Genomic DNA, 11,357 nt, shown 5'->3' with positions numbered 1-11,357 from the left:
ATATATATATTTGATTATTTAACATTTACACAGAAGTGAATGTCGTACATTAACCAGAATCTGTTAAGGAGTGCCGAATAATGGTAATTAAACTGAACCGGTCTATAACAATAAAAAAAATAATGATAGTTTCGCAATATTGCGCAATTTTTTCGAAACTTAATAATATGTAATTATTTTTTAAATGTATAGATACACAGGTTAAGAACCTCTTCTTGTTTTTTTTTTATGAAATATATATTATTGTTATAATCTAATTACAGGAATGCTTAACGTTCACGGCTAACTTCATGTCGTATTCAACATAACCCATACCACAACGTTGCCAAGTTATTTAATATTTTTAAACGGTACATCAGAATGTTGTTGATTACTTTTTTTTAAATTTTAACACACAAAACAAAGTGAATAGGTGAAAACAAAGTTGTATATTAATTTATTATCACTTAAAATTGTATTTTTTAAATACCATTCTTTATTAACGTTTTTAAACAGGGCCGTTTTTAGGTCAAATCATCGCTTTGAAATACACGTAGTTTTTCTTATTTTAGTATCGTTAATTTTGTAAATATACGTTGAAATAATTTTAGTAAAGATAATTAAATAAATATTCTTGAGATTTACAAGATTTTTTAATTGCATTTGGTATTATTTCGTTTTATTTTATCGCATTTTTTGGAATTGAAAAATCTGTTTTTTATTTTTGTTTTTATAATGGATAAATTATAGAGATACAAAAATTTGGAGTTTAAATCACTTTTGGTGCTTTGAATTTTTATATAAACGCATTCTTTCGAGTATTATTGTTAATTTTATATTTTTTTTCTTAATTTACACGAAAAATAAAAAAATTTGAGTAAAAAATTATCAAGAAATGTTGAATTTTGATGTTTCTACAGCTTATAATAGTGACACTTCCTTTCAAAATTGACTTTTTTTCACATATTATCCTTTATTAAATAATCGAATGAAGTTTTCATATTTTTTTCTCAAAATCTGTTATAAAAAGATATATTTTACAAAAATAATAATCAAAACCGGTTGTTTATCCGTTATTTTAGAACCAAAAAACAAAATATGGAACGAATCAACGTTTTAACATTTTAAACAAACCTCGTATAAATAAAATACGATTTTTTAGCATCTATCGTAATGTATCATCAAAATCTCCGTGTTATATATATATATATATATATTTATCCATTCTAATACTCATATATATATAAAAGTGTATCAGATAAATGCACAATTCTCATTTTACTAAATTTCTACCATTTCTTGGAACCAAAACCATACCTCTAAAAGGAAGAATAACTATCGGCCTGTGGAATACTCCTTTCGACATAGTGAAAGGTATAACGACACGTTCAAAACCGAACTGGCGAACTGTTTTCCGTAGTGGGGAAACACGAAACACAAACCGAAGGGGGAACGTCAGTAGCACATGAAACAACAACCAGAATTCATCGTACAAATAAAATGTGTTATAACCAACAATTCGACTCTGATTATTAAATAATTTTTAATATATATATATAAAGTGATACGTATAAAGCAGGATAATGTACAAGTTACTAGGAGGTCTAGCGAATTATTTCAAATATCAAGAAATTGTAACGGACTGTGCTATATTCCGTTTACACAATATATTTACCTGTGCTTTACTTAGTGCATGCAGTTTAATTATAACGGCTAATCAGTTCGTTGGCAATCCCATACAATGTATTGTCGAAGGGCTGCCCAATCACGTTGTTAATACGTATTGTTGGATATCTTCCACGTTTACTATGCCGGACGCTTTCCAAAGACAGGTACGTAACGTTTTATTATGCGCTATGCGTTTCGTTTATACGAATGTATGTTTGTAATGTATAATGTAAACAATGTCGTTCGTATTCATTATTCATATATTTATTTTTGTTTATAAAAATAACGTGAAAATACGTGTAACTTTGTTGGACAAAAAATTTTTACTTTTAACACAACGAGAATCGTTATATTTATAATTTAATGATACTGTCTAACAATAACCTTGAATTTTAACATATTTAATACTTCGTAATTTTCCCATAGATGGCGGTTTAAGTATAATATCCCTGTATAGCAAAGTCTTTTCTGTTAACTGGTAAATAAAACAGACATTTGACTTATCTCTTTTTGTAATCTCCGTATTTATATCTATAAATGTTATTTACTCAATAGAAATTATATAATTCGAATATATGTCCCAACTGTCAATAACATTTGAACAGACCACTGTTTCGTGCGATTCTCTTATTGGAGAAGCCATTAATTTCTTAACTCGGTACTAACCAATCGCGCGAACGAACGCTCCTATGCAGGGAACAGATTTATGTTTTTACTTATGAAATAAATAATTACATCTTTATAAACGTTCTAAAATTATTAAAAAAATAAAAAAATACGTTATGGTTTTAGAAAAAACATTTTTAAAATCAAAGTGAAATAAAAATCGAATTTTCGATGTTTTTATCCGCCATTTCAGTTGAACAATCGATGAGAACAAGTAAACGTCAAATTATAGCATGAACAACAATAAAGCGGCGTTGTCGGTTGTATTAATTTTTCAATAAATATAATAATTTTACGTTAACATGTCTAAAAGTTGAAAGTTAGTTCTGAATATAAATATTATTATCTCGAATAGTGATGACGACCTTCTATCACATATGGTGACATTATCTTTAAATCCAACACATGAATGCATAATTATAAAAATTATTTAATGACAATGACGATATGGGAACTTTGATTTCAACACATGTTACACAATATACACTGTCGATTGAAATATATTTATGTGTAGAGATGGTAATGCCAATCTCTAATATTTTAAAAATAATTATTTGTTCCTAACACAGATGGCGTTATTAACAGACACGCGCGGAATATACAGGGTGCATTGTTACTCAGTTTTTAGATTGGTTTTCAATTAAATTGTATCAATCCTATACCGGGGGTAGTTGAAAACTTATTTCTGACTAAATTTATTTACTATTTCATTAAATGTATGAAACTATATATTGAAAATACTTGTAATTTGAAATATGCTGGTGGAAAATTTTCAAATAGTATTTGACGCATTAATTAGGAGTTGAATTTATGTTTTTGACACTTTTTTTTTCAAAATAAAGTGCAATTTACAACTATAATTAATTTTCTATTATCATTAATGAATGTTTATGATAAAATTTAATTTCAGTCATGTATGTACATACACTTTACATTAATTTAAATGATGGGTACTTACGCTAATGACAGTTTAGCGACGGAACAAGACACGACAGGAATTTATAATTAGAAAATATTTTTTAAACATAAACTATTGACAAATATTTTCGTATATATTTAAATAAATACATGAAATATCATAAATTACCAATATTTATACTATATATATATATATATATATATATATATATATATATATATATATAAAAACTGAACTAGATTCTATTCTGGTTGAGAAAATTTCGACGAGACCGTACGACCTTGTCGACCAAAAAAATGACTTGGTACTTCTAGTAGTCAAATATTGACATTGGATTTATTTCTATTTGACACGTTTTTGAATTTATCTATGTTATTTTTTTTTTTTAAATATTTAGGTTGGTTACGAGGTGGCTCATCCAGGTGTAGCCAACGATTTCAACGAAAATGGCGCTCAAAAGTACTACACTTATTACCAATGGGTGTGTTTCGTATTATTTTTTCAGGTGAGGCTTTTTTTTAACGCCAAATATCATTTTCCAAGCTGCAAATATTCATATTTAGTTATTTAAATTCTAGTGTGCCCAATATTAGTTAATTCTCATCGAGATTTGTTTATATACAATGATAATAAGCGTTTTCCTTGTGGGATTGTGGCGTAATTAAATACCAAAGTGTACTAACTCTAATATATTCCGAGCTATCGTCGATTGTTTACCCCACGGTCGCCATTTTGACGTAAATCAGATGTTTTATTAGAGGTATTAATATAAAGGGAAAAAATTATGATTTTGAGGTTATGTTTATGAAGTATTCCAGTACACACCAAAGTGTACTAACCAATATTGTTCATTGATTATTGTCAAAACTGTGTCAGTGACTTTCTTATCCAAGGAAACAATAGATTTCTTCTTTTTTATCGTATTAAAGTTGGTTAACCTCAAAGTTTCATTTCATCATTCGATTAATTTTTTCAGTGACTTACTTTCATTTTTAATGTCGCGTGTTATTAGAGTAAATCAAGTGTAAAACGTCGATGTGAATTTAGAAATCCAAAAAAAAAACAATGATAGATTTATGCATCGTTTCATTTGAATAGCAATACAATTGTTTAATGAAAAAAAAATTATGAAACAACTGTATTCGAAATAACGGTTAATCATATTAGAAAAATATATAGGATGTCAAAAGAAAAAATAAATACAAAGTACGAGATACAATATGGCGTTTGTGGGCAAACAGTGTGCAATTAAACTCGTTTTTATGGTTGTTTTGAATTTATATCAGATTAATAAGACTGAATTTAGTTATAAAATACTTTTTAGAGATGTATAGTTAATATTTAAATACATCGAAGTAAAAAAATCGAGATGTAGGATAAAAAAAAGTCGATTTTAATTATACTGCTTGCCCACGGCGATCATATTGGAAAAAAAAAATAATAAAACTATTAAATAAAATATTTTGTTGTGATTAATTAATATTAATAATCACTTAAAAATGAACTAGAACTCGAATTAACATTGTTTTTCAGTGTGTAAACAATTTTTCTACTATATTTATATTGTCAAGTTATGATACATCCAATATTTTTATCCAAGTCACGAAATTCAATATGGCGCTTGTAGGCAAACGTAGAATCATTTTATTGCCATTTTGATATACTTTTGATACTGATCGATTTAGATTTTAATAAATATAGTATCCAAATAAGAAATTCCATTGTTCTTTATCGTATTATAGATATAATTTAGGTATTATACCAAAAACATAACCTCGAAACGCACAATTAGTATTAGTTTATCCAAGCCACGCGATTCAATATGGCGTTTGTGGGCAAACGTAGAATACTTTCATTGCCATCTTTTTGATGTGCACCGCACTAGTTTTGATACTGATCCATTTAGATTCTAATAAATATAGTACCCAAATAAGAAATTTCATTGTTTCTTTATCGTATTTTAGATATAATTTAGGTATTAAACCAAAAACATAACCTCGAAACGCACAATTAGTATTAGTTTATACAAGCCACGCGATTCAATATGGCGCTTGTGGGCAAACGTAGAATACTTTCACTGCCATTTTTTTATGTGCATCGCACTAGTTTTGATACTGATCCATTTAGATTCTAATAAATATAGTACCCAAATAAGAAATTTCATTGTTTCTTTATCGTATTTTAGATATAATTTAGGTATTAAACCAAAAACATAACCTCGAAACGCAAAATTAGTATTAGTTTATCCAAGCCACGCGATTCAATATGGCGCTTGTGGGCAAACGTAGAATACTTTCACTGCCATTTTTTTTATGTGCACCGCACTAGTTTTGATACTGATCCATTTAGATTCTAATAAATATAGTACCCAAATAAGAAATTTCATTGTTTCTTTATCGTATTTTAGATATAATTTAGGTATTAAACCAAAAACATAACCTCGAAACGCAAAATTAGTATTAGTTTATCCAAGCCACGCGATTCAATATGGCGCTTGTGGGCAAACGTAGAATACTTTCACTGCCATTTTTTTTATGTGCACCGCACTAGTTTTGATACTGATCCATTTAGATTCTAATAAATATAGTACCCAAATAAGAAATTTCATTGTTTCTTTATCGTATTTTAGATATAATTTAGGTATTAAACCAAAAACATAACCTCGAAACGCAAAATTAGTATTAGTTTATCCAAGCCACGCGATTCAATATGGCGCTTGTGGGCAAACGTAGAATACTTTCACTGCCATTTTTTTTATGTGCACCGCACTAGTTTTGATACTGATCCATTTAGATTCTAATAAATATAGTACCCAAATAAGAAATTTCATTGTTTCTTTATCGTATTTTAGATATAATTTAGGTATTAAACCAAAAACATAACCTCGAAACGCAAAATTAGTATTAGTTTATCCAAGCCACGCGATTCAATATGGCGCTTGTGGGCAAACGTAGAATACTTTCACTGCCATTTTTTTGATGTGCACCGCACTAGTTTTGATACTGATCCATTTAGATTCTAATAAATATAGTACCCAAATAAGAAATTTCATTGTTTCTTTATCGTATTTTAGATATAATTTAGGTATTAAACCAAAAACATAACCTCGAAACGCAAAATTAGTATTAGTTTATCCAAGCCACGCGATTCAATATGGCGTTTGTGGGCAAACGTAGAATACTTTCATTGCCATTTTTTGATGTGCATCGCACTAGTTTTGATACTGATCCATTTAGATTCTAATAAATATAGTACCCAAATAAGAAATTTCATTGTTTCTTTATCGTATTTTAGATATAATTTAGGTATTAAACCAAAAACATAACCTCGAAACGCAAAATTAGTATTAGTTTATCCAAGCCACGCGATTCAATATGGCGTTTGTGGGCAAACGTAGAATACTTTCATTGCCATTTTTTGATGTGCATCGCACTAGTTTTGATACTGATCCATTTAGATTCTAATAAATATAGTACCCAAATAAGAAATTTCATTGTTTCTTTATCGTATTTTAGATATAATTTAGGTATTAAACCAAAAACATAACCTCGAAACGCAAAATTAGTATTAGTTTATCCAAGCCACGCGATTCAATATGGCGTTTGTGGGCAAACGTAGAATACTTTCACTGCCATTTTTTTATGTGCATCGCACTATACTCGTATTTTCGATTTCCGTTCTCTTCCAGGCTATAGCTTGCTATACACCAAAAATCTTATGGGATATGTCCGAAAATAATTTAATGAGGACGTTAGTTATGGGATTAAACATCGGAGTTTGTCATGAAAAAGAAAAAAATTCCAAAAAAGAAGTTATCTTGGGTTATTTAATGGAACACGTAAAGGTAAAAACATTTTTTCTATTAAATAAAAAAAAAATTAATTCGTGATATAAGTTAATAATAATTGATCACCCTGTATATATATAGATAATCGTATTCATAACACGTAACTTATTCTGGTTTATTTAAACAATAAAATGATCTGATCATTTTTGATATTCTTTATTATCACCCTGTATGTAGTGGACCGGTTGGTAACCACATCTGCCTGTCCCTATTATTAAAGGTTGGTCTTCGACCATCCGGTTTTTCTGCCCGACACGCATTCCAAGAATCCGTGAGTCGGTGCATTGCACTCTGTTTAAGAAGAATAGACGGACAGGGCCGTATCCAACACACAAATTATAATTATTCGCGAATATTTTCAAATTATTATCCGCTTAAAATTCATTATCTATCAAAATATTCATTTTCATACAGGATGTTTTATAAATAAGTGAAATAATTCGTTTGAAAATTATCATTTAAAAAATTATAGTCCAGTCAAATTAGACGAAAAAAACAAGAGTAAAAATTAATAGACGTACAGGACTGTATGGATCACGCAAATTATTACATTATATCAAAAAAAGTGTTGAAATTTCGATTTTTAAACTTAGATCTCATTTTTATCTCGAGTGCGTCTAAAAAATAGGATAGGACTCCACTTCTAAACAATTTTTATTTGAATTTTTCAACTTTTTTTTGTTTTTTTTTGTGTTTTTCACTATGAATTTTATGAAATTTTTCATTTTGTTAGTAAATTTTCAAATAATAACCCCTTGTTCAAAATATTTGGAATAATAAAATCAAAATAACGTGGTATAATACACTTGAATTACCTATTTAAATAGGTTATGTACCTGTCTGTACATTTACTACGTGACATACATAATCGAATATTTTTTTTTACCATGTACGGCTACTACAAACGATCTATTGTTTTTTTTTTAGTTCGAAAAACTGTAAATCTCCATAATTGAACTTATAAATATTTATCGACCATTTGCATTTCTTTGAATCTTTATTATCCATTGTACTTACGATGCTTCCGTCATGTTTCTGATGTAATCTTTTCGAATTACACGAAATTTGTTCTATGGCAAAAAAAAACAAAAACAGTTGAATAAAAACTGTATAATTATATAATTACTATTATAATACCCTGTATTATGTAAAGTAATATTTATAAAACGAATAATTTTATCAACATTAATAATATATATCTGCAAATCACAGCGGTTGGTGTTTCAATTTTAATAACCACGCCATCTTTAATCACAGCTACGAAATTACTTTACAGTTTCTTGGAAAGCAGAATCCCGTTGTAAGTTGCGCTTTTGTGGTAGAGATGGCGTAACTAGTAGACATTTATTTCTATTTAATTAAAGCAACTATAACGAAATGTTGAGTTTGCGATATTGAAATTCAATCTTTTGTTAATTGTGGGGAAAATAATCGATTGTATTTCTTTTTATATCTGTAAAAAAATGAATCGAAAATGTTTTTGTGTGATGTAGATCACGAACGTGACGGAAGATGGCGGAATAAAAGCATGATTCAAACGTGTATATGAAAATAGTTATTAAAAACATTATAGTCCGGTTAAATTAGACCAAGAGTGAAAATATAAAATGATTTTTTCGCGATTTTCAGTGAAACGGTATATTTTATCGTAAAAATACCGTAGGAAAAAATCGTAGATCATAAAATTATATATACGAGGGGAGTATGAGGGACTTTCAAATTCCATTTGTAATTATAATGCCTAAAATGACCGGACTATTAAACTTACGTGTATAATTGGAATAAAAATTAATATTAATTTGATATTTCGGAGTATTCGAGATTTCAAACGTTTTTTTTAATTGATTTTCCCGTTACAGAGACACAATATGTACGCCATAACTTACTGGGGCTGCGAATGTCTTTGTCTAATCAACATAATCGCACAATTGTACATCATGAACAAATTCTTCGACGGCGAATTCCTCTCCTACGGTTGGAGAGTCATGAAATTCTCCGATTTAGCCCAGGAGGAGCGCATCGACCCCATGGTGTACGTTTTCCCGCGCGTTACCAAATGCATTTTCCACAAATTCGGTCCTTCGGGTTCGATACAAAAACACGACAGTCTGTGCGTTCTACCATTGAATATAGTCAACGAAAAAACTTATATATTCATATGGTTTTGGTTCATGATCCTAGCTACCATGTTGACGTTTCTGGTTATATACAGGATTATCATTGTCCTTTATCCTAAGATACGTCCAAGGATACTTCACGCTAAACACAGATCGATCCCAATCGAAGTTTGCAAGTCTCTTTGTAATAAAGTCGATATGGGCGATTGGTGGATCATACTCATGCTCGGTACCAATATGGATCCCATTATTTATAGAGAAATTATTTCCGAATTAGTTAAAAAAATCGATATCAAATCTAGTAATCACTGATATATATTTTTTATTAAACCTTGTACATATTTTTTTTTTATTAATTAGCTAAATTTTATAGGTTAGAACTTTTTTTTCGAGTGAAATAAGCCTTTTAAAAACGTAGGATTTCGATTTACTAATTTCGTTAAAACTACATAAAAAACGTACAATCCGGCAACGCCGAAATTTCCACTTTATAAGAAAGTATTACTAATGTACATTCCAAGTAATAAAAAACGCTGATTTTGTTTATCGATCGTATTAATTCAAATGTAATTATCAAAATTGCCGTGTCTATAAGTGCAAATTTATATAATATTTCATCGACATGATACATAAATTCACTGATTTATCTTAGTTGAAAAAGGCGTGTTGAAGTTAAAAAAGAAGAGGCGTGTATAATATTGTATATTAAGGACCGCCCCATAATGACGTCATTGACAATTCGACCATGTTTGGTAGGTGCCACAAAACTAAAAATTCATTTCTTAATGAACTGTCTTAGTTGATGAAGATTTTACATTTACACACTCTAAGATGTCATTATCAATCAATAAAATACTTTTTCCAAATTTCACAAACCAATTTTAAACATACGAGGTGCGATGAACAAATATTTTATTAAAAACAAAGTAAGATTCGAATAAATTCTTCAAAGTACTACCATTGACTTGTCTTACGTCATGTAGAAACGGTTTTTATCTGATATCACGTGTCATAGTACAAGATATGCACGTTCACAAACGGAGAATGAATCGTTAAGGCAAAATGGCCGACTTGTCAAACTCGCGTGTTCGAAAATGACCCTTATGTTACTCTATAATAGTGACACAAACAGCTGATTAATGGCGGACAGACGAGAAACAAAAAAGTTATTATATATAATTATTATTATATTGAAAATATGTGGTATTTGAGTTAATAAATGCAGTATGGAAGTAAATCTAATTTTTTTTCGATACAAGTCTCGAAATATTGTTAAAAGATCCAAACTTTTTTGAGAAATTTATTTATTATATTACAACACAACTTTTTGATAGTATTAAAACGGCCATATTGAATTCAATCAGCTGTTTTCGTAGAGAATCAACTAAGGGTACTCTACGTGTAGAAAAGTTTCACATTCCGAGGTTATTTTTAACTGTACTGCCATTTTTTTGTTTCTTATACAGTTTTTTTCATTTTAATAGACATTTTTTAAGGTGTATAGTAACTTAGTTTTTTTAAACTTCCCGGGCTTTTCGTTATGAAAACGGTTTTGACAGTTCGGTGTACCCATAAACGTTCGTGGGGTGGTTTTTCTATGATCAGATCTTTCTAGGTTAAATACGAAATTATTTGAAAAACTACGAATTGCTGTATTTCTTTTTTCAAATTTATTTATTTTTAGAAATATTTTAAACTCCAAGTTCACTATTTAAACTTATCAGCTACGTTTTTAGGTTGATTTTTGATGGAATATTTTGTGATATCGATATATTTTTTTACAAACGTTTCTAAATTGATACATTTTTTGACTGAATATTGATTAGTTTTGTACTTCACTGCCCAATATCTCATACACTTCTTTCAATAAAATTAAAAAAATAACTGTATGAATCAGAATTGGACAAACCTTTATTTATATATATATATATTTTTAAATAAATTGAATTGAATAATATACTACACCTACAAATAAATACAATTTTTTAAATGTATATTTATATTTTTAAATATATTTTGTATTAAAACCATTTGAGTTTTTTTTTTACCTTTAAAACTACACGTAAATAAAGACCTAACTTGCTGAAGTGCCACGTAACTTGTTAAAGAAACAATGGCTACCGGAAACCATCTGTAAGTATATGTTTTTTGAAGTTTTTAC

At 28.8% G+C, this 11,357-nt stretch overlaps 1 protein-coding gene across 1 annotated transcript; it reads left to right on the top strand.

Moving 5' to 3' along the window:
* The first annotated feature begins 1,436 nt into the window (after positions 1 to 1,436).
* On the top strand, positions 1,437 to 11,220 carry LOC130446144 (innexin inx1). The gene is made up of 4 exons (XM_056782245.1): positions 1,437 to 1,811; positions 3,630 to 3,737; positions 6,921 to 7,076; positions 8,939 to 11,220. Exons 1-4 carry the CDS (start codon positions 1,563 to 1,565, stop codon positions 9,506 to 9,508), a joined length of 1,083 nt encoding a protein of 360 aa, XP_056638223.1. The 5' UTR covers positions 1,437 to 1,562; the 3' UTR covers positions 9,509 to 11,220.
* The last annotated feature ends 137 nt before the right edge of the window (positions 11,221 to 11,357 follow it).

Source organism: Diorhabda sublineata, chromosome 6 (assembly GCF_026230105.1).
Source record: "Diorhabda sublineata isolate icDioSubl1.1 chromosome 6, icDioSubl1.1, whole genome shotgun sequence".
NCBI classification, from domain to species: Eukaryota; Metazoa; Arthropoda; class Insecta; order Coleoptera; family Chrysomelidae; genus Diorhabda; species Diorhabda sublineata.
Note: the sequence above shows the minus strand (reverse complement) of the source record. Positions and strands in the feature narration are given on the sequence as shown.